We start from the raw sequence: 25,015 nt of genomic DNA on the forward strand, positions 1-25,015 counted from the left end.
TTTTTGATTGTTTATCATACGGTACAACTGCAACGCATTTTCATACTTTCTGTGTAGTCGCTCGGATGGTATCTTTTCAGATGTTGAAATAAATTAGTTGTGTTTCCCAATCGTGCTGGCACCGACCGACGGCATAATTTACAGACGGTCTTATCCTGTGCTTCATCAGTTTTGAGATAGCCAAATCACTTCCATATAATGGACGTCTTGTGACCTTTTTTATCGACTACTTCACCCTCCGTTGTTCCACTCATTTTTATTCTGTCGCAAAACACTCCTCCCCTCTCGTCTTTCCTTACCGCGGTGCTGGAACAGAAGCTCAAACATGCACCAGGAAATGGGCGTGTACTTAGACATTAACCGCAAAACTGTGATCTGACTATTGTGTTTATTTCTGCTGTGTGATTGGCTGTTAGGTAAATCCAAATCAGAACTGTATTTATTTATTTATTTTATTTTTTAAACTTTTTTTTAAATTTTTTATATCAAGCATTTATGTGTAATGCTTATCGTCGTAATCGACGTGAGTTTTATCGCGATTAATAATCGTAATAGAGTTATCGCCCAGCCCTAGGATATCTCCACAACTGCAAGGGCTGTAATATGTAATCTTGGTACCAAACGTAGGAAAACACCTGTGTGATTGTTGAGCAAGTTTAATAATCAATGTGGATTCTACTTGGTTAGTGTGAATAAAGCTAGAACACAGCACAAGTGGAACATTTACTTTCTGCTCGAAATAAATGTCATGTTTTAGAGTGAATACCACATAGTCATTATCATATGGTAGCCCTATAGTACTATAAGGCACAACATCTGATGAGAACCTGGGTCAATATTGAATGTCAATAAAGTGAAGTAGAATAAAGATAGAAGTTTTAGTAGATGTAAGGTTTAGGGAAAAATCTCAAAATAAATCAATAAATCCAATACAAACTTGATGATGTAAACTTGATGACGGGTAGATATTTTGAGAACCCAATGTACAATTTTGACACATGACCCCTCTATTGAAAGGTCAGGGCGAAAATATAATTGAATGATGGCAACAAAATAAATTGCAACTCTAGGGTCGCGATGCGGAAACCGCACATGGAAATGGCAGAGCAGAGCAATACAGGTAAGTGCTATACTATTATGAGTCCGGGGATAAACTGTTTTGCGGAATTTGGGAAAAGATAAACGGGTTTCACAGGGCTCTACACCTGCACCATACGGCCATCAGATGCGCTAAATAACTGGTGATCCGATTGAAGGTAATTTACTAGGGGTGTGCATCTCTTCTTAATAGGACGATCCGATAGGTATCTAGATACCTGCATTACGATTCAGGGATGATACATTTTAACATGGAGCGATCCGATGCGATTTAATGTTCCAACGATCGGTTTGATTTGATGAGATATGATTCAATCCGATAGATAGTTGTTTAATGTTAACACATTCATTTTCTATTAAAATAGACCTTCTATAAAAGAGCCATTGCCTACTTTCAAATTGATATATGGTATAGAGACCATGGAATTGTAGGTTTTCATACAGTCACATGAAAAAGTTTGGGAACCACTCTCAGCCAGCATAATAATAGACAAAAAAAAGATTAAAGTGGTATGTCTTTCATTTACCAGGTACATCGAAGTACTGGGGTGCTTTCCAAACAAAGATATTTAGTGGAGCAGTATTTAGTTGCATGAAATTAAATGAAATGTGAAAAACTGGCTGTGCAAAAATATGGGTACCCTTCAATCTTGCTGATTTGAGGGCATGTAACAGCATGTAAAACTTATGACTTGAAACACCAAATTGGTTGGATTAGCTTGTTAAGCCTTGAACTTCATAAAGAGGTGTGTCCAATCATGAGAAAAAGTATTTAAGGTGCCTAAATGCAAGTTGCACTTCTCTTTGACTCTCTGATGTAGAGTGAGAGAGAATGGGATCATCAAAGCTGCTCTCAAAAGATCTGAAAACAAAGTTAATTATCATGGTTTATAGGAAGGCTACAAGAAGCTTTCCCAAAGGTTTAAACTGTTAATTTCGACTGTAAGGAATGTCGTCAGGAAAGGAAAGGCCACAGGCCCAGTTTCAGTTGAACCCAGGTCTGGCAGACCAAGAAAAACACAGGAGCAGCATAGGCGGAGGATTGAAGAACATCTGTATGGCCGGGGGATGAGAAGGAAGCCCTTTCTGCGCCCACGCCACAGATATAGTCGCATGGAGTATGCAAAATCTAATTTAGACAAACCAGATTCATATTGAAAGAAAGTGCTTTGGACTAATGAGACGAAAATGTTGGTTTTTGGTCATAACAAAGAGCGCTTTGTATGGCGAAAGAACACTGCATTCCAAGAAAAAAACCTGCTACCTACTGTCAAATTTGGTGGAATTCCAGGGACTGGAATTCAGGGAAACAGTTCAAATTCTACAAATGCATTCATGCAGAGGGGAAAAGTGCAATGTTCTGAAATGGCCATCACAGTCCCCTGACTTGATTATTATCGAAAATCTATGGGATGTTTTGAAGCGGGCTGTCCATGGTCGACAACCATCAAATTTAACTGAACTGGAGCGCTTTTGAATGAAAATGAAGTTGCTTCTTGAAATCCCAACTAAACGCTAACAAAAATCAAAAGATTAAGAGGGGTTCCCAAACTTTTTCATATGACTATTTGTTTCTTTGTGGCATGGGGAAAAAAATGGAAGACAAATGTATAAATTTAGAACTACATGTCTATTTATTTGTTTATTACAGACTTGATCGCTGTCCGACACAATTTACAAATAGCGAGGCTTTTGTCAATATTCCCCTCCTTATTAAAGGAGACATATTATGGTGTTTTCCCAACAGGTAAACATAGTATTTGAGTTCCAGAAAACATGTTTTGAAGCTGTTTGCTGGAAATAGCTTTTAATAAAAAAAAATCTTGCCTACCGCTATTCCCCTCTGTTTCAGTCCCTTCAGAATGCGCCGTTTCTGGTGTCTGTAGCTTTAATGCAAATGAGCTGCTGCCCATTGACCAATGAGCTGTCGGAGTGAACCACAGCATGGAGGAGAAGGGATTGTTGCCGTTTGCGGACTGCTGGAGCTCTAGATCTATATAATAATAGTAATAATAATAATAGTAATAATAATAATAATAATAACAATAATATATAGGTATTTATATAATGTATCTAATTTCATGGCCAAAAGCTCTGTGTGTGCCTCGGATGATATTATGAATCATAGAGACTGCGTCTGACGTCTCTGGTACTTCCACAACAGGTAAAGACTCGTAGTGGGGGACATCTCGGCCATGGTTGAGAAGAATTGGGGGGAAGGAACTTTGGCCTTGACTCTCTGAAGTCCATGAACCGCGACATGGAGGAGAAAGGGATTGTACTCCCGGAGCTGAGCTGCCAGACTGCCGCCAGAGCATCGGCGGCAGTCCGGCAGCCATCGAAGCCGTCCGGCCGGCAGTCCGATAGCTCCTGCGGTGTACTCCGGGAGCTGACGGGGGTAGTTCGACGGGGGAGCTCGGCATCAGTCCGGCAGCTCAGCTCCGGGAGTACAATCCCTTTCTCCTCCATGTCTCCCCCTCCGGACTGCCGCCCAAGCCCGGCAGCTCCGGCGGGGGAGCTCGGCGGCAGTCCGGCAGAGAAAGGGATTGTACCCCCGGAGCTGAGCTGCCGCCGAGCCCCCCCCCGGAGCTGCTCGTCCGCTGGTCCACAAAACCTTAGCTACGCTCTGATTGGAGGGGAGGGGGGAAGTGGGAGGTAATATTCAAATGTGCCCCCTTCCTACGCAGGAGGGGGCGCCGAAACCGACTCGCTGGGTAACTGTAGGCGGGGTACGTTCAGAAATGCATGTCTCACTCAAAAAATGTAGACTTTTTTCAAAGTTTTTATGCGTGTGGGAGCACCAGAGACCCAAAACAACACCCCAAATCCCAGGAAAAGTGTTGTTTTCATAATATGTCCCCTTTAAACCCAAAGGGCTTCCACACGTTTGATTTCAGATTCGCTGGTGCACTGAAATTCGTTTCAGTTTTCTGACATGTATGCACTCTCACAACTCCAGTTGGTGCATGCTGATGAGACGCGGAGACGTGCTCGGACATACACACCTGGCTCCGCACACCTCCTTAAATTCAATTTTTCAGATCCGTATGGAAACGGAGTTAAATTAATTGAACAACAAAGGTTAGGCATCCTTTCTAGTAATATGAAGAAAAGGTAAAGTTTGTTCTTCATTTCCTCTAGTTTGGCGTGTATTAGCCACACAGAGGCTTATGGCTTGGACTGTTGGGGTCAGGGGATCTTCATGAGATTTGTGCATATTAAATCACGTGAAAAAGATTGCTTTTTCTTTCCTTGTGCAGTTATGAAATACTCTTTCTTACGTGCTTATTTGGTTTGGGGTTGGAATTGTGTTTAGATTATCTTTCTAACAGGGTTTAAACTCCTTCAAACATCTTAACCCGACTCTTAACTTGACACTTTAGGGTAAATTAAACATAAATAAGGCACAATGTGGCCTTGTGGTAGCACCACTCTGTGCACAGTACAGAAAAAAATAATGAGAATCTGCTTTTCATTGATTGCAAAACAATTCACGTTGCGAGCTGTGCCTGCACACTGTGTCCGGGACTATTGCCGACTTTGGTTGACGTCGATGAGGGATGAAGAGGTTAACGGTAAACAGCGGTTAAATAATTATCACTGTTGTAATGACACTTACTAATACTAATTTGACACGGTAATGATAACCGTCTGGAAACTTACTGCGGTTTATCGTAAAACTGGTAACCGTTTCATCCCTAATGTATAGGTGCTCATCTTTGAGGCTGGAATAATATTGGGTTGTGCATAGTGGAGAGAGCTGCCTCATAGCTGCAAGTGGAGCCAAGGTCCATTTGTACCATCGCCACGATACAAGTGTACCGTCAACAAGAACCATTGCCATGGCCCATGGTCAACATGAAACATCGCCATGGTTAACATGAACCATCGCCAGGGTCTCGGAACATGAGACACTTCTTTTAAACTGCCGGTGTAAATAAAACACCTGTCTGTACTTGAATCAAAGCTGTTTTTCTTTAGTGTTTACAGCACGCCATGTTAAATAAATTGAACTTCCCCTGGGGATCAATAAAGTATACATCTTTATCTAAATTACTTTTTCATGACTTGTCTCCTGTTTTTTACTGTATCTCACTAACTAACTTGCATCAAAATCGGAAAGCACAGGGTTGATTGGCTGGGCCGCTAAGCCAGAGCCATAATGGCTAGAAAAGCTGGTCCAGTGAAACTAAAACTCTGTCAAATTGTAATAATTCTCAATAATGTATTACCATTTTAACCAGTTCCTTCATTTTTCCAAACTTGTCCACCATCAGGCAAATGCTTGCTTGGGGCTGTTTTTTGTCTTTCGGTTATTGTCTTGCAGCTTGCAGATATATTTAGTGGGCCAAGCACAAAGTGCGAGGAAACCTATTGTAATTGTTAGTTTTATTAGGGTGCCGAGCAAAAAAGTGCGAGGCAACCTATTGAAATCATAATAAAATGTTTTTATTAGCATTACACCACGTTTGACTCACACAGCTTAAACCGCTCGCACCCTTTTTATGAAACTTAATACAGCTATAGAGGCTGATTTAAGATTAAAAGAGAGCAAATATTACACAAATTGGCCCAAAGGTGGCGCTACAGCAACAGTCCAAAAATGCAAACTTTGGACAAACATATCTCGTAACCGCTTTGACTTATAGTCATGAAACTTTGTTCACATGCATATCCTCATGGTGAACAAATATGCCTCAAGAACCTTTATTTGGGTAGATTTACGACTATCTTGAACTTTGTTAAAAACACACAATTCCCCACAATTCCCAAAGGATCCTAGGTTATTTAAATTAGACAAAAATCCTTTAGCATATATCATCTATTGACCAATGTCTTCAATCTGACAAAGGGAAGTCTGTACAATAAAGTTTAAAGCACCCAGGAGTAGGGCTGCACGATAAATCGTTATAAAATCGCGATCTCGATTCACCCCCGTGTCGATTTAAGTTTTAAATTAATCGATTAATTCAATTCTCTTTTTTTTATGAGCCGAGTCCAACTGACAAACGCGACTTTCTTCTGTGAGTTTAAAACATAGGTCCATGGTTTAAAAGCACTCCCAAGCGCTCTCTCCCTTCTAGGTTCTGAGAAGGGCTTCACCCTCAGTCAATGACGAAGCTCTTTTTAGTCACGTGTTTCACTCATGGAGCAGCAGAGAGCGCAGTAGTTCGGAAAGATAGTGCGACTGCGAGTGCGACAAGAGATAAACAGTGAAGACAAAATGGATGTTGATGATGAGGACCCAGCTACTAGTGGCGAGAATCAGCCAACCCCTTAGACACAAATGGAACTCGTTCCAAAAAAAGGCTCGCATTCGGTGGTGTGGAAGTATTTCGGCTTTAAGCAAAACAACGAGGGTCAGTCTAAAGGGATTTGCAAGGCATGCTTTGCGATCGTTGCAGCACCGCAAAGTAACACCACAAAACTATACCAGCACCTCAATCGTCACCACAAAGTGCAATAAGATGAAGCTGTACAAGGCAAGAAGAAGTCTGAAAGTCGTCCAACATTAACAACACAGGCATCCATTACTGACACCTTGCACAAGGCAACCCCATACCCACATAACTCCAGTAGAAGTAAGGAAATAACGGACGCAATTGCTTACCATCTAGCAAAGGATATGGCTATGTTTATGGGGAAGATTAATCTTAATCTGGTGGGGGCAAAATAGATCTGTATATCTACCGTTGTCTGTGTTGGTGAAGAAATACCTATGCATTCCAGCTACCAGCTCACCTGAGCGGCTGTTCAGTACAGCGGGCGACATTGTGGCATGCCACCGTGCATCACTAAAGCCAGAGCATGTGGACAGACTTGTGTTTCTGGCCAGGAATTTTTAAGTGCCATGTTCAGGGCCACATATAGGGTCATATGAGAGGCCTATGTTCCAAAGAAAAGATTTGTGTTTTATTTATGCTTATTTATGTTAAAGTTGGTTCAGTATACTCGTTTTTGATAATGAACCTTTTTGTTGTCATGGTTCATGTGTGCAATAAAAAAATAAATAAAAAGAAAATGTTTTTTTTATTTGTGAGAAAAAAATCGTGGCAGAAAATCGTGATATCGATTCTAAGCAAAAAAATCGTGATTCACATTTTTCCCTGAATCGTGCAGCCCTACCCAGGAGCCATCAAGTTCTGAAAAGGGTGTGGTTTAATACTTGTAAAGACTTAAGTGCTTACATCAATATCAAGATGGACTCCTGTGATCTTGAGTCCAATAAAAAAAAGTTGTTCAGGATAAAATTCTCAACAAGATGAAATCCAAACAAAAAACTACTAAAGAAAGTGACTAAAATCACTCTCCTCACTCATCAATTTTCACAAACACTACTGGACCTGATTTTTACAAATAAAGCAGACGTAATAGCAAAAACTTACAACTTAATCACTGGTCTCTCAGATCACAATCTGACACTATCTGCTCGAAAGCTGACAAAAACGAGGGAAAGGGAAAGAACTCTAATCCTTTTCATCCATAAGAAAGATCAAATGCTAATTGAAAATGAAATAAAGCAAACTAATTGGAACAACACTGTAGCACATAAATCCTGTGAACGGGCATGTGATGTTCTAATGTCAGCTTTCGGACAGATAATTGGGAAGTATACCAAGACAAAGACCCAGAAGCCTAATGCTAAACAGTGTTTGCCTTGGTTTAATAGTACTCTGTGGGACTTAATGAAAAAAAGAGATGCCTCTCTGAAAAAAGCCTTAAAATCTGGACGGGATACTGATCGTTTAACCTACAAAGGTCTGAGAAATAAAGTCATAATGCAACCTAGAAAGGCTAAAGCACATTTCTTTCTTAAAAAAAACATTAGAGAAGCAAAAGGGAAAAGTAAAATATTGTGGAAAAGCATTGATAAACTTCTTGGGAAGGAAAAACCCAAGAGTGGTTTCATGCAGTTGAAAATAAATGGTATAATTATAAATGACAATTATGCGATGGCAACTAATTTTAACAATTATTTCTTCGATTCTGTTGTGGACTTGGGGCAACATTTAATAAAAAAAAACACCTCCCTCAAGTCCTATTATCTGCTTTTACTCTGACAAAGACAAATGACACAAAGGTTGATAAATGTATCACTACCCTTTCAAACAGTAAAGCTAAGGACATATATGGACTTCACACAGCGCTAATAAAAAAATATAAAGAAACAATCACTTCTCCTATAACTCAATAAATAAATAAGTGTATAGACGAGAGCACTTTCCCCAGTGCCTTAAAACTGGCTATAATAACCCCTGTATACAAATCTGGAGGAAAAGAGGAGGTAAGCAACTACAATAAGCATACTCCCTGCCATCTCAAAAGTAATTGAAAAGGTTGTAGCAGAACAATTAATTCTACTGAAACTGCGTGCTGCTACTTCCTTGAAGTGTTGAAAGCCAATCTAGATAGGGGACGAGTCGTAAGAGCAGGCTTCCTTGATCTACGAAAGGCTTTCGACACAGAAAACCATACTATATTACTCAATAAACTGGTCTCTACACAGAACTGGATTAAATCATACCTAGCTAGCCGACACCAATGTGTTTGAATAAATAACAAGTTATCACCCCTGAAAAACTGCCCCATGGGAGTGCCACAAAGCTCGATTTTAGGACCGTTGCTCTTCAGTATATACATAAATGACCTTCCATCCGTTTGTAATGATGTTGAACTTATGATGTATGCTGATGACACTGTGTTGTACACCCATGGAAAAAATGCCTCAGAAGTTGCTTCTAAATTGACTAAGGAAATGGAAAATGTTGCTAAATGGCTTATTGACTCAAATCTTACTCTTAATGTTGGGAACACTGTTACAATGTACTTTTCAAAGAGGTGCAAATGTAAAGATTGTCCTGACATTTATGTTAATGGGCAAAAAATAAGAAATGTGGAAGAAATTAAGTACTTAGGCGTCACTCTTGATCCAACACTAAATTTCAAAACGCACATAAAAAGGTTGAGTAACACAATCAAATTTAATCTGGCAAACTATAGATTTATAAGAAACTCTTACAGTTGAGGCATCAAACACCTATCTGAATGCCATGATTCTTTCCCATTTTTCCTACTGTATGAAAGGTTGGTCTTTAGCAGGCAAACCAACCTAGAGACCACTTGAATCAATATATAAAACGCTCTTATAATCCATGATAAAAAAAACTTGTCAATATCACCACTGCAAAATCCTGGATAAACACAAACTCCTAAATTTTGAAAATCGCACTCTGTATGCTAATGTAAGCTTAATTTTTAGAATCATACACAATGCTGCACCTCCTCCCTTAAGGCACTTTGTGACACTGGGCTCAGAATTCTCAGCACGAGCAACAATGGGGACAACAATTAGGGGAGAATGCAGAATCCCACAATGCAAAACCACATTTGGAAAGTCGTCCTTCTCTTTTGTAGGGATAAAACAATGGAACAGTCTCCCAACAGATCTAATAACCAGTAATGATTTTCAAGCTTTCTCCAGTCGGACAAAGGTTTGGCTGCTCACACAACAGACCTGCACACTCTTATAGAATTTTGTAGTGCTAGTAGGATAGGGGTATATTTTTTATAAAATATGTAGTGCTTTTCGTAAACTTTTTCATCCTATGTATTTCTATTATTGTATCTTGTTAACCTTTTAATGTTTAATCCCATGTTTAGATATTATTGTGTCTTGTTTAGTTTTGTAGTATTTATTGTTCTTACCTGCCCAGGGACTACAAGTGGAAAATAGCAGTTTGCTAAAACCTGGTACAATGCATCTCTCCTTGCTCTAAACAAGGTTAATGTTTATTTTGTACATTGTCCCTGTTCAAATAAAGTTACATTACAAATCCTGTAGAGATTTTCCTCTCCTCGTGTTGAGCAAATGTTCATAGGGAACCAAAATGGAAAAATGGACACTGGCCCACCAAATGAGCCCAATCAATTTTAGCAAAACGGCGAGGTAACTTGAGTTTATCACAAAACTTGTGCTTAAAAAAAGCTTATGTCAAGGTTAACCGAGCTAAAGTTCAAAATATGACAATAGGGGACGCTAAAGCGATCAATTGAAAACTTTAAAGAGTCATTACTCCTCAACTCCTTTTCAACCGTATGCAAACAAAAAAGGTCTTGTCTTTGTGGTCTGCGTCGCTGTCTTAAAGGTCTATCTCTTTGCTTAATTTCACATATAACAAACACTGGGACAAATGTTGATTTGTGTTGAACTGAGTAAACGGAGTGGATAGCCGGGACCCTATAATGTTCAGCTAAACATTTTTTATATAAGGGTGCAGCTGTGAACTCATATTGTGTTTTATTGTTTGAGGTGTACTTTGAGGGTTATGATAAGACCTACTTTTTGGCGTTTGAATAGCAGTGCCGACATTGCAATATTTTTTAACCAGTCATCAACAGGAAACAGGCTGATTATCATTTAGGATACCACTCAACGACACGTGATTGCAGACCAAAGCGTCATCATCACGCCCACTCAAATGGTGTGGCTCATTCACATATAACGTAATTAACATTTACGCTGACGGAAAATACTACCTGCTTTCAGGATACTAGTGGTGTAACGATACACGTATTTGTATTGAACCGAATCGGTACGGACGTCACGGTTCGGTGCATGGATTTACATGGAGAATACATGGTATAAAAATAAATAAACTGGCGTGCGAATTAATTAATGTAATGCCGAACTAATGTTAGATACGCGATCGTCAGGGACAACTGAGACACCTGAAAGGGTGCAGGCAAGTTCAAGCTACGCCATCCATTGATTGGTCGACAGAATCGCACTTCCATGAGACAGGCGGATATTAAACAAACACATTATCCGCAAGGTATTTCTGGACAACCGCGAAGGCTTTGTTTATTGAAGAAAATGTCGCACAAAAGTTTGCCGTCCTTCTTGGACGTCCTACATTCTTGAGCTTTGTTCATTGTGCGCGTTCTTTTTCCTTGGATTTATTAGCAGGCTACTAGCGCTGTCCCCTGAAAGTCGATGATTCGAATCATCGGTTGGGAATCCTCTGAATCTGAGTCGAGTGCGGAGTTTCCCGCAGTCTTCCTTTATTTATTTATTTTTTTCGTCAGTGAGTGGTGTGCATTAATAAAACTAAACTACAACTAAAAATAGAAAACATTAAAATGCACAGGAATAATATTTATATGGATAATAATTATAATTATATATTTTAGAAGGACTGAGTCGGCACGACGTGCGCTGGAATGGATACAAATTGAAACCAGAACGGTGGTGGTTTTACTATAGCAAATATTACCACAGCCTTTAACCATGTCTCAGAAGATGTCAAAAGTGTGGCGACATTTATAAATAGGCCAACATATAAACAAACAATACAATAAATATGACTGACTTCGAAGAGACAGCTGGGGCCGTGCCGAAAGGAGAGAGAAGGTTAGAAGCGTTACTTTGTGTATTTTCGAAGACTTTTTATTTGATCTCAGTAAAAGACCCAACCTATAGTGTAGACGTGTCAGACCATATGCATGAATCGACACATTTATTGTGACTTTTTATTATTCTCCTGCAGCGGCAGTCAGTGCTGAAAATAAATTGCAAACTGTGCGTACAGATGCCACCGTAGGCTTAATATTCACCAATTGCATCATAGCTCTAATGATAATAATAAAGAGAAGCTTTATTTAGACACTGTCCATGTCACTGTGGCGATTGATTCATTATAACTTTGCTAGACAGAAGTCTCGCAGAGGTCTCCCCTTACATTATTGCTCCATTTTCTCTAGGAGCGCAGTCAGTGCGGCGACACAGCACTGTGTATTCTTTGGGCTCAATAAATGCAATCAGATCGTGAACACGGTGCTCATATAGTGGATTATCCACTAGCCTATAGGGGTGTGCCAAATAATCGTCATGACGATGCATCGCGATTCTAATTTTCACGATCTACTGCATCGATTGTTGACGCCAACAATCGATTATTAATTTAAAAAAATGAATAATTAAAAAAAATGAATAATTAAAATTGCATGAATGGTTGGCGAACATCAAGCATTTCCGGCCGCGCGATACTGCGACAAGTCATTCTTAAACAAAACATGGAGGAGACAGAACAAATTCGCCCGGCTCCGTCACATTTCAAGTCTGATGTTTGGAAACATTTTGGCTTTAAAAACAAGGACGGTAAAAACGAAATTGATATGACGAACGCAATTTGCAAACACTGTTACATCGCAATGAAATACTGTGGAAACACAACAAACTTAAAGGAACACTTGCAGAGGCACCATCCAGAAAAACAAGAGCCGCCAGCGCCACAACCACTGAACAACACTAAACAAACAGTCGATTGCAAGCTAGCCCCAACATCTACACGCGCAAAGAAGATTACAGAGTCAATCACCGAGTTCATTTGCCAGGATTTGCGACCATATAGTGTGGTGGAGAACCGTGGGTTTAAAAAAATGATCAGCACACTGGAGCCTCGCTATGTAATCCCGAGCCGGAAACAGTTCACTGAAGTAATGGTCCCACAGATGTATGGTGAGGTGAAACTACAGGTAAAAGAATCCCTGGAATCCCTGGCCGAATATATTGCACTAACGTGCGATGGGTGGACTTCGCAAGCCACGGAGTCATACATCACAATTACATCTCATCATATAAACGAGGGCTGGGAGTTAGTTTCCCATGTATTGCAAACAAGGGCTTTGTTCGAGTCTCACACCGGCACCAACATTGCACAAGTGCTTAGGGCAGCACTCGAAGAATGGGATCTGACTGACAAAGACCCTGCAATAGTGACTGACAACGCATCGAACATGACAATCGCCGCTCAGCTGGCAGATATGCCACGTTTCAGGTGTTTTGCTCACACATTAAATTTAACATCCCAACGTGCCCTGAAACTCCCCGCTGTCATCAGGTTGCTAGGGAGATTAAGACGGGTGACGACTTTTTTCAGACGCAGCACTGTTGCGTCCCACGTACTGCATGAGAAGCAAGCTTTGTTGAGCCTCCCTCACCACAAATTGATAACCGACGTCGCCACTCGATGGAACAGCGCGCACGACATGCTGGAGCGCTTTTTAGAGCAACAGCCTGCCATCCACGCTGCGCTCTTGTCTACCGAGTTACGGAAGTCTGAGAAGGAAATCTGCACACTCACCGATTCCGACATAACAACTGCAGAGGAGGTTGTCGCTACCATGAAACCCATGAAAGTGGCTACACTCGCCGTATCAGAGGAGGGCAGTCCAACGCTATCGATTGTAGCACCACTCCATGCCCAACTCGTCCATGAGCTCCAAGACAAACCGAGTGATTCCACCTTCACACGGGAGCTAAAAACCACAATGTGCCAGGATCTTAACAAGAGACACTTAAACGAAAAGGAAGCTCTGTATAAAGCCTCGGCTCTTGATCCCCGTTTTAAGGCCTTGCCTTTCCTTTCCGAGGATGAGAGGGAAGATGTCTACAATGGAGTAACTGCAGAAGCCACCAGGACCAAGTGGGCATTACAGGTAACATTAACAGCAATACAGTTGAAATGTATTATAGAAATATAAAATATGAACGGATGTATTCACAGTTTATAAAGCATAAATAAGTAATAAATACATATCTTTAACTAAATTCATAAATAAATCCATCATAGGTAAATGCAGTTGTCATTGGAAATGTATTGTGCAAGATAAAATAATTCATCATTCTGAAGATTGTGTTGATTTACTATTTTCTAGCAAAGTACAAGTAGACTTCAGGCAGACCCAATGGAGGACAGCAGCACAAACCCTGACCAAGAACACATGCCTGCTGCATCTTCATCAAAAACATCTAAACGTTGTTCTCTAGCTGACCTACTTGGACAAACTTATGCAGCAGGTAAGATAAAAAATATGCTACCACAACATACTGAAAGAAATATTCTTAGTGAGTGTTTCCTAATTTGGGGATGCCCCACAAACACATGCATATGGCATTTAATTATAATGTAATGTAACAAATAACATGGTGATGATTTAATGTACTGAGTAATATAGTGTATATATCCATTTTATTTATGTATTTTTATTATGGCCTTGTCCTCCTATACTGCAGGTCCTGCAAAGAAACTGAAAACTGCTGAAGACCAGGCGAAAGACGAGATGGCAAGATACAAGGAGGAAGCATCCCTGGCGCTTAGTGATGATCCTCTTGGCTGGTGGAAAGAACATGAGGGCCAGTATCCTTTTCTGTCTCGAGTAGCTAAAAAACACCTGAGCATTCCAGGTACTAGTGTCCCCTCAGAGAGAGTTTTCTCTACTGCAGGGGATATAATCTCTGCCAAAAGGAGTGTCATTTCCCCTGAGCACCTGGACCAGCTTCTGTTCCTAAACAAAAACATAAAGCACTAAGAATGGCATTATAGCTGTTATTGCTAGTTCAACACTTGTTCATTTGTTTTTTGAGTGGATACTGGACACTGGACACATGCAGTTGATGCATTTTGCTGCGAGGGATGTTTGCAATATATATATATATATATATTTTTATATAGTTTTATAAAGCCTATTCACTTTTTGTGGCATCAGTTTGTCCTCTTATGTTTATGAAATGATATTGTTGTTATAATGGCAGCTACTTCCAAAAGGGGAAATGTTTGAATGTTTTCATTTCATTGGTTTAAAGGACCACTGAGGCCATGTAAACGGCACTGATTATCCTTATTTTGTTATTTTAAGTTTTATAAATCCTTAGCACTTCTTGTCAGTGTATCCAGTAATAGTCGTTTCAATAAATACAGCTATGTATGAATTGAGTTGCTTTGAGTTATCAATTGAACACACTATCCAGATCATACACAGCCAGTCAGCCACTGGTAATGGCTTAATTTTTTTTTAACAGTGTTCAGTGAAAATTCGCAATGCATCACAATGCATCACAATAATTCAAGTATCGCGATGCATCGTGATAGAATCGCATCGTGGCATGTGAATCGTGATACGAATCGAATCGTGACTTCTTTGGCAATACCCACCCCTACTAGCCTATACATGAGCCCCTTGTTCATTATCGGACCGCATTATGGGCAGGAGCCTAATTAAAACCCGACAGGAATAAGTTGGCTTCAATTCCGACGAGTTTGATTGACAGAAAACTGTTCAGGTGAGAACGTAATGAGCGCAACACGCAAGCATATATAAAAGGCCTATAGCCTACCAAAACAGAGTGTTAATAGAAAGAAAACTCATTTTTTAAACCTCCAAAAGACCTGCCCTGCACGGCCGCCGAATAGTCGAATCTCTGGACTGAAAGGGCAGTTCTGATCCGACTCAGAAGATTCCGAGTCGGAGAGCCCTACAGGCTACACTGTGTCGGGCTGCTACGAGGTCACAATGCTAACGTAGCTACCGCGGCTATCGCAATCCGGTTTAAACCCCCCCACCATAAGGGTACTGTCGGCGGTGGAAACACAAGCCGTAACTGAGCTGCGCCGAAACGCACCTTCACTACTCCACCAAGCTCACCGAACCCTCAAGTGGAAATGCGGTGAAAAAGTGGTGATTGGCTCCAGTAAAAGCAGATCGGAAACAGAAAGAAATGGATTGCTCTCCAGGCCCTGCTGCAGAGCGAATTCAAATCGCCGGCAGAACGGGCTGGGGGTACCCAGTCTAACACCGTAGCCTATCTCAACTATAAGCGCATTTCATAGTAATCGCATCGTTTGCTGCGTTACCAACGTTATCTATGGTGACTTAGGGTACGGGATGTTCAATATCAACACCGTTGAGTTCATAAGGGCTAACATTATCTTTTCTGAGTTAACAATCATTTTGGGCCGGTGTTTTTGAGCACAGTATATCGTACTAAACTTTGGTAAAAAGGTCGCCGACCGTCTTCTTCGGGTTTTCCTTTGATAGGCACGTTGAGAGGAGGAGCGGGTTAATCAGCTGTTTAGAAGTGTACCCGCGCACCACTGGCATGAATGCGTGCTTGTCTGTGTGTGCGTGTTCGTGTGCGTATGCCTGTGTGAACGAGAATGTCAGGGACAAAGGTTGCTATGAGGAGATGAATGAACGGAACGATATTTAAAAATCACAAAAAAAGCAAAGAAAAGAGAAGCGGAATCAATTTGTCGCGCTGGGTGTTGATTCTGTGGCGCTGCGCCACACATTGGTCTATGTATGGGAAACACTGTACAAATGTCAGGATATGTCGTTCACATATACGGCCCATCGGGAGAATAGGACTTGCGTGTATGTGTGAAAGCAGCTAGTCTGCCGAATACATGAAGGTTAAAAGTGTTGCATCAGCTTCTAACGCGAGTTGTTCCACGTCAACTCAGACGTCCATAAAAGCAAGCCTACACTGTATCCATCCAGTCGTCAAGACCTGCCGAAATCACCAATGCAATCACATTCCATTAGGCCACAGACGTGTCCAATAAACACCATCAGTAATGTGAAGCATAGTTCTGTATTGAATTGTTGTTTTTCTGTTGCATTCTGTGATGGCATATTTATTTTGCTTCTAGGAGGTCACATAAATAAACACCTTATTTACAAGTTTAATAAATATTTTACAATTTATAGATTGTAAAATATGTGCCCTGTTGATTTAAACTGGTGTTATGTATGCAAAGATTTGTACATTAGCAGGAATGTAACAGAATGGATCACGGATTTTAAAGCAGTGTTATGTTAACGTGACTGTTCAATAAAAATATTTGTCAATCACATTAATGATCGTGGTAAATAATCTTCATAACAATATTGATCAAAATAATCGTGATAATCATTTTAGCCATAATCGTGTTGAAGGCCTATCTGGGCTTAGGCAGATGCGCCGAAAACAGATTGCAATTTATTTTACTGAATACAGCCTGCACGACAGTTAACTAGACACATCTTTAGCATATGGAAACTATGGCCAAAAAATTAACTTCACACGGTGTGTCTATTTACAATTTATTTGTTACCAGCATTCATAGTGCTGATCAGCGGAGAAATAGCCCGCCAAAGACGTTGACGTCGCTTAGCAACCGAGGACGCTGGGGTTGAAGTTACCGGACTACTTGCGGAGTGATACGACAACGGCCATTAAATGCTTAGCAACGGTGAATTATCAAAAAAATATTCACCACCGGAAGTTGTGAAGGCCCATGCAAGTGAACGTTCAACAGCATTGAGAAAAGCCGTGTAATAAATAACGAGAGTCACATTCATTATTCGATTTTCTACGCGACTCCGACTGTTCGACGATAGTTGCCCATCCCTATTATGTAGGAGTTGTTGTATCTAGTAGATACAACGTTGCTCCGCGCAGCAGCCGGCACAAATGGGTTAACCCCTTCAACCTCTGAACACGGTATAAAGGTTCAGCTAATGACAGAGCGCGCATGAGGGGGACTATGATAAGTGTCTTTAATACATCAGTAATCTGGTTCAAAACTAAAAGCAGGCTCTCGCTCTTTCGGAAATTTAAGAATCTACCTTGTGCAAAATTAATGTCCCTTCTTCGCTAAATGGAAATTGCAGGTCCATGAAGTGGGAAAATACACAAAAACTATCGTGTTCAATCTAAAATAAGCTTTACTTAAGATATATGACCAATAGTTTTACATGTCCAGACTTAGTAACTAGATACTGGCTGATAAATCCATTGACACTATAGTCGTAGACGCCTAGCATTTTGGAAGGACCTACTGGCACCTCAGCAGGCCAGTACAGAGCATCTAACATAATACAGGCCACCTCACACAATACAGGCCGGTATAGGCCACCTCACACAATAAGGTTCCTCACACGCGCGATTAATACGTCACTCGTAGGCGCGGCACTGTTTACAACCAGCTGCCGACAGGTTGTTCATGGACGCCCACAGCGAGCTTTAGTGTGAGCAACCACAGCTTGTATTTTGGTCATATCTTAACACTGGACTGTAGGCCTATATAAAAGTGTTGTACCTTCACTGTCTTTGGGTTAAAAAAAACTCCTTCAACTCAGTATCCGTCTAGTCCAACCAAAAAGTCTGTCAGCTGCTGCAGACGGTGTGCAGACAGGCTCGCAGTTTTTAAATTCATGTTAAAATCGGCAGAATATATAGAGCTAGTTAGCTTAAAAAAAAAAGTAGCAAACAGTGTGAAATGTGATGTGTTCATGTCGGCTCAGTAATATGATTGATGTGTTCAAATGCAACACAAATTTTTTTTTGGAGATTTGGCGAAAACTTGTTTTCCCAGCAATATTAAATACATAGTAAAGATGGAATTATGACCTGTTTAACATCCTATCTTGAGCTATGAACATCAGCAACTTAAGCAGTAATACAAGTTTTATTTCAACAAAATAATAGAAAAGTATCAATAGTGGTATCAATAGAGACTTGGATTGTTAAGGAGTCTCGAAAATGGTATCAATATCAATAAAAATTAAAGATCTCCTGTCATCTGAGAGAAATTAAGATGATTTAATTTATTTTTAACCGTTATTAGTATTTACCGGTTAAAGATCTTATCTGTTAACCGGTTAACCATGGACATTCCTTATATACTGTATATATACAAATGTATATCATACATTGCATGTTTTTTTTGTGTTATCCCAGTTAAGTTTTTTTATTTTTTTATCATTTAATATTACTTTTAATAGTTCCAGGGTGTTGGAGCAATAACCTGGTGTTTTTACACTTCAGTCTGCTCTAGGGCTGGGTATTGCCAGGTACCTCACAATTCAATTCAATTCGATTCTTTAGGTCTTCATTCGATATTGATCCAATTGCTTCGATATCAATTCAATAATACGTGCAGATGACAAAAATACCTAAATATTATTTAGAATTAACCTTTTAAAAATGAATTAACCATTTCATTGTGCTTTAACTAGCAAAAAGGGAATACACCACTGTATAGTATTGTTCCTGAGCTACTTGCAGCATAAAAGTAATAATCATAACATGGACAAATGTAAAAGGGCATGTACATTTAGGCATACTCTCTTCTAGATTAATCGATTACAAAAAAGTTCTGAATCGAAATTGAATCGAGAACAAATAAATTGCAGTGCCTTGATGAATCGATATTTTTACCCAGCACTAGTCTGCACTGTGAATTTGAAGTAATGTTCAGTTTTTGAAGAAAGATGCAGCAATTACAAATGTTTTTTTTTATCCGATTAATCGAAAAAATAATGAACAGATTAATTGATTATTAAAATAATCGTTAGTTGCAGCCCTACATACAATACAGGCCAGTACAGGACACCTCACCAATACAGGCCAGTACAGGACACCTCACACAATACAGGCCAGTACAGGACACCTCACATAATACAGGCCAGTACAGGACACCTCACACAATACAGGCCAGTACAGGACACCTCACACAATACAGGCCAGTACAGGACACCTCACACAATACAGGCCAGTACAGGACACCTCACACAATACAGGCCAGTACAGGACACCTCACACAATACAGGACATCTCACACAATACAGGCCAGTACAGGACACCTCACCAATACAGGCCAGTACAGGACACCTCACACAATACAGGCCAGTACAGGACACCTCACACAATACAGGCCAGTACAGGACACCTCACACAATACAGGCCTCTGCAGTAGTTGAAGGGGGGGGGGGGCGGCAATCTGTAACCTCACTGCTAGTGGCCCCCTCAATCTGTAACCTCACTGCTAGTGGCCCCCTCAATCTGTAACCTCACTGCTAGTGGCCCCCTCAATCTGTAACCTCACTGCTAGTGGCCCCCTCAATCTATAACCTCACAGCTAGTGGCCCCCCTCAATCTGTAACCTCACTGCTAGAGGCCCCCTCAATCTGTAACCTCACTGCTAGTGGCCCCCTCAATCTGTAACCTCACTGCTAGTGGCCCCCTCAATCTGTAACCTCACTGCTAGTGGCCCTCAATCTGTAACCTCACTGCTAGTGGCCCCCTCAATCTGTAACCTCACTGCTAGTGGCCCCCTCAGTCTGTAACCTCACTGCTAGTGGCCCCCTCAATCTGTAACCTCACTGCTAGAGGCCCCCTCAATCTGTAACCTCACTGCTAGTGGCCCTCAATCTGTAACCTCACTGCTAGAGGCCCCCTCAATCTATAACCTCACTGCTAGAGGCCCCCTCAATCTATACCCTCACTGCTAGAGGCCCCCTCAATCTGTAACCTCACTGCTAGAGGCCCCCTCAATCTGTAACCTCACTGCTAGTGGCCCCCTCAATCTGTAACCTCACTGCTAGTGGCCCCCTCAGTCTGTAACCTCACTGCTAGAGGCCCCCTCAGTCTGTAACCTCACTGCTAGAGGCCCCCTCAATCTGTAACCTCACTGCTAGAGGCCCCCTCAATCTATAACCTCACTGCTAGAGGCCCCCTCAATCTGTAACCTCACTGCTAGTGGCCCCCTCAATCTGTAACCTCACTGCTAGTGGCCCCCTCAATCTGTAACCTCACTGCTAGTGGCCCCCTCAATCTGTAACCTCACTGCTAGTGGCCCCCTCAATCTGTAACCTCACTGCTAGTGGCCCCCTCAATCTGTAACCTCACTGCTAGTGGCCCCCTCAATCTGTAACCTCACTGCTAGTGGCCCCCTCAATCTGTAACCTCACTGCTAGAGGCCCCCTCAATCTGTAACCTCACTGCTAGAGGCCCCCTCAATCTGTAACCTCACTGCTAGTGGCCCCCTGAATCTGTAACCTCACTGCTAGTGGCCCCCTCAATCGGACGGTTCCCACCATCATAGACAAACCGATATTTCCATCATCCAACACCAAGGTATGCGAGCACTAATTTCTTGTGAGCCATGGGGATACTCACCACAGGCCTGTTAATTTGCACCGTTGAGGCTGTCATGCAGGATTTCATGCTGAGTTGAGACAGGCATGTTTTCACCTGAACACACAACATTTTAATTAGCCTTCCCTGAGCTGGGAACCGGGGCTCCTCTGCGACTACAACAGTTCTCCGACTCTCCTTCCCAAATGACTAAACAGAAGCACCCTGTGGGACCAGGCTCCAGAGGTAACTAATTGTAACAGCTCATCAGACTTCCACTTCATCAAAAGCCTGCGAGCTCCACTGAGGCAGTGCTAATATCAAACCGCTACGGGAGGATACAGCTACCCACCAAGAAGGTCTGCTCCACTCTCCCCAGGAAAGGGTTGGTCAAAAGACATAGTTGTAAGAAAAGGAAACAGGACAGTGTTTACTTTTGCTCAAAGGGCATTATAGACGGCCCCATAATGCATTCTTACTGCTTTAACTGTGCCAACAACCTCAGAAACAAACTAAAATCGAGGTATACTGCATTCAACTTAAAGAAGGTTTAATGTCTGGTTTTACTGGAATAACAACCATGTAGCTAATATGGGCCTCATATTCTGCCTTCAAAAAGGCAGTGTAAGATTTCCAATGGTCCGTGTAATGGATATCATCACAGAATCCTCTCCCCATTCGGGCATAATACAAGTTAGTTCACACATCAGATTCAGACGGTCATTCGAAATGCGGGCAAACATAAGCTACCATGAAGACTCCAGTCCATCTCAAATAACCCATGTACATCCAACAATTTATTTCTATAAATGACTGACGAGGTCATCGATGAAACTGTAGGGATCTGCTTGTTTCAACACAGTAAACAAATCCATTGTAGATCAGAAGGGATGGAGCCTTAGTGGCAGCATAATGAAACTCAGTTGTGTTTTGGCATATCCAGGTTGCCACACATGTTCCTACTATCCCCCACTCCCAGTTGTAGCCAAATATTCCGCGTTCTGGTTTAATAAGGGATCGGGGAAGACCGTATCGGATATCAAACGCTCCATAACTGAACGACTGGTACACTCATGAGACTAAGTTTGAGATTTCAATTCAGACTAATGGTTTTACATTCAAGAAGGCCTACAGCTAAACGTTCATAATTCGCGTTGGTTGACTTCAAAACAGAATGTAACATTATTGCAATTTACAGAATAGTTGCTTTAAGATAGTTCACAAAACGCAATTTATCATCTTAAACACGTCTACAACGCAGAGTGCAAGATGCATCAGCAGCTGACCTTTTAACTCAAAAATAAATTAATTTGATCTAAAAACCAAACCTCGCCTTTAGCTGATGGCCACTGGGCTATCACCCTGTATCGTGGATATTTCTAACCCCTGCATCATGTACATCTTTGATTTAACACTTTATCGTGTATATCTTTAATTCAACCCTGCATCATCTACATCTTGAATTTAACCTGTATCAGGCATATCTCTAATTGAACCCTGTTTCATGAATATCTTTAATTAACTCCGTTTCATGAATATCTTTAATTTAACCCTGTTTCATGTATATATTGTCTAACTGTGTTACACTAGTGTAGCTCTCGGTGGCTAATGCTATCCAGAATAAAATACTCCAGCCCAACTTTTCACTACCCGTCCAAGAGCATAATGACTCCACTTAGTGTTTCCAAATCCAATTCGCATAAGTTCATTTCTTTATCGTTGATGCTACAACATCCTCAAATTGTGATTAAATAACACAGGCTGACGTTACTTCTCATCTATGGTCTGCGGGAAAGTAGACCCCGTTCCCCTCCCTCTCCAGCAAGTAGACCCGGACCCACTCCCTCTCCAGCAAGTAGACCCGGACCCCCTCCCTCTCCAGCAAGTAGACCCGGACCCCCTCCCTCTCCAGCAAGTAGACCCGGACCCCCTCCCTCTCCAGCAGGTAGGCCTGGACCCCGCTCTCCAGCAAGTAGACCCGGACCCCCTCCCTCTACAGCAAGTAGACCCGGACCCCGTTCCCCTCCCTCTCCAGCAAGTACACCAGACCCCATATCTCTCCAGGAAGTAGACCAGACCGTCTCTTACCCAGCAGCAGAAGCTTCACCTCCCGGGCCGCCTTCTCTCCGTCGTCCCGCAGGTTTCTGTCGATCATCTTGCTGCGCTCCTGCGCCGCCTTGTCGTCCGTGCTCAGCGTGCAGCCCATCTTCAAACCCCGAAGATCAAACCCCAAAGAAAGTAACGAACCGGAGCTAACCAGCTAACATCTAACGAGGAGTCTCCAAACACACTCCAACACGCCCTGCTCACGGAAAAACGCTCCGTTCACAGTCGAGACTTTTGGAATTAAACTTGAAAAGCCACGTATGTTCACGCTATATGTATATTGTTTAGTAATAGATGTTTTCCAAAAAAAACAACGTTATAATTTAGAAATGGGGCTGTTCAAGCAGGCGACATGTCGTTATTGGAGATGGGTTGAATGCTCATTTCCTGTTCTTTTGGGTACATTTAGCTGCGCCTGCGCGGTAGACACCAACACCCTGCACACCCCTGAGGACTGGAGCACGTGGTGCATCTGATGCAAATCAAGTCATCGAGCACAGAGTGTATTTCAATAAGAAAATGACAGGATTGTATTAATATGTGTGTGTGTGTGTGTGTGTGTGTGTGTGTGTGTGTGTGTGTGTGTGTGTGTGTGTATATATAGATATATATATAGATATATATATATATAGATATATATATATATATAGATATATATAGATATATATATATAGATATATATAGATATATATACATGTGCACGTTTGTCTTTATGAGCGAGGACCCAAAGAAGTAGAGTTTTGAATCTCTCACACTCCTCACTAAGTCGTTTTACAATGTGCATTCGAAGAAAATTAAACGAAAAAACCACAGTAACAACACTGCCAGTAATATAATATAATAACAAAAGCCTTTCAAAAAGGTTTATAATGGTTTACAGCAAACAGTCTGACACTTTGAAGTTCAACTAAAAGAGATATTATGTCTTAGTATTTGGATCAGTTATAGATACATTCAGTCAGCCAGTTTACTCAAGTCAATCAGGGAGTATTTCAACTAAAAGAGATATCGTGTCTTAGTATTTGGATCAGTTATAGATACATTCAGTCAGCCAGTTTACTCAAGTCAATCATTTACATTTACATTTACATTTACATTTAGGGCATTTAGCAGACGCTTTTATCCAAAGCGACTTACAATAAGTGCATTTGTTACAATAAGTACATTTGTCATAAGAAGTGAAACAATATATCGCTGTCGGTACAGTAAAGATGTTCATAGAACCAAGTGCAAGTATTACAATCGCTAGGCTAACCCATTCCCCATGTAAAGCAACGATAGCAGCTACTGTAGACGCTACACAATTAAGTACCTTGAATAAGTGCAATGTACAAGTGCTAGGACGTACAACATTCAGTAGTGGCTGTGCATTGGTTTCTATGCAGAGTCGAGATGAACTCTGAACAGGTGAGTTTTGAGTCTTTTGCGGAAGCTGGTGAGCGACTCTGCGATCCACCTAATCAGGGAGTATTTCAACTAAAAGAGATATCGTGTCTTAGTATTTGGATCAGTTATAGATACATTCAGTCAGCCAGTTTACTCAAGTCAATCAGGGAGTATTTCCACTTTTCAAGTGTACAATGCAACATATGTACTTTTTTCATTATATGTGCTTATTTAAAGTCTGGATGGCACATACATGGTTGTCTGGTTATTCCCAAAAGATTTGGTAATATCCAAAGGAAAGATTTAAAACTGTGGTGATCCGTTTGAGTACCACATCCAGAAATGTAAATGTTGTGCGGTAGATCATCTCCTGCTCCAGCCCTAAGAGCATTCTGATTCCGAAACAAAGAACACACATTTGATTCTTTTAGTTATGACCCTAAAAAAGCTTGCCCACATATATATTAATGCACCCCAATTTTTTGCATTGATTATTGTAATTATAACATTTGCATGGATGTAAGTGTAATGAAAGTAACAATAATGTAAATAAATTCAATAAATGTACTTCATTCATCCATCTATGAAATTGTTAATTAATTTAGCAGAAGCAACATTGTTCCTAATATTGAATGCAATGTGTTCAGCTAGTCGTGCTAATGGTTGTGTCTTAATCGGGTTGTT

General features: G+C 41.1%; 1 protein-coding gene across 1 annotated transcript in view; it reads right to left on the reverse strand.

Annotated features, from left to right (window-relative positions):
• LOC307080849 (guanine nucleotide-binding protein G(i) subunit alpha-1) overlaps positions 1 to 23,334 on the reverse strand; it is a 38,905-nt gene extending 15,571 nt beyond the window's left edge. The window contains exon 1 of the mRNA XM_079743782.1: positions 22,928 to 23,334. Coding sequence (XP_079599908.1) covers positions 22,928 to 23,045 — 118 coding nt within the window. The 5' untranslated portion in view covers positions 23,046 to 23,334. The remainder of the gene's footprint in view (positions 1 to 22,927) is intronic.
• Between the last annotated feature and the right edge of the window lie 1,681 nt (positions 23,335 to 25,015).

The sequence above is a fragment of the Pollachius pollachius genome (assembly GCF_949987615.1).
Source record: "Pollachius pollachius genome assembly, chromosome: 9".
Taxonomy (NCBI): Eukaryota; Metazoa; Chordata; class Actinopteri; order Gadiformes; family Gadidae; genus Pollachius; species Pollachius pollachius.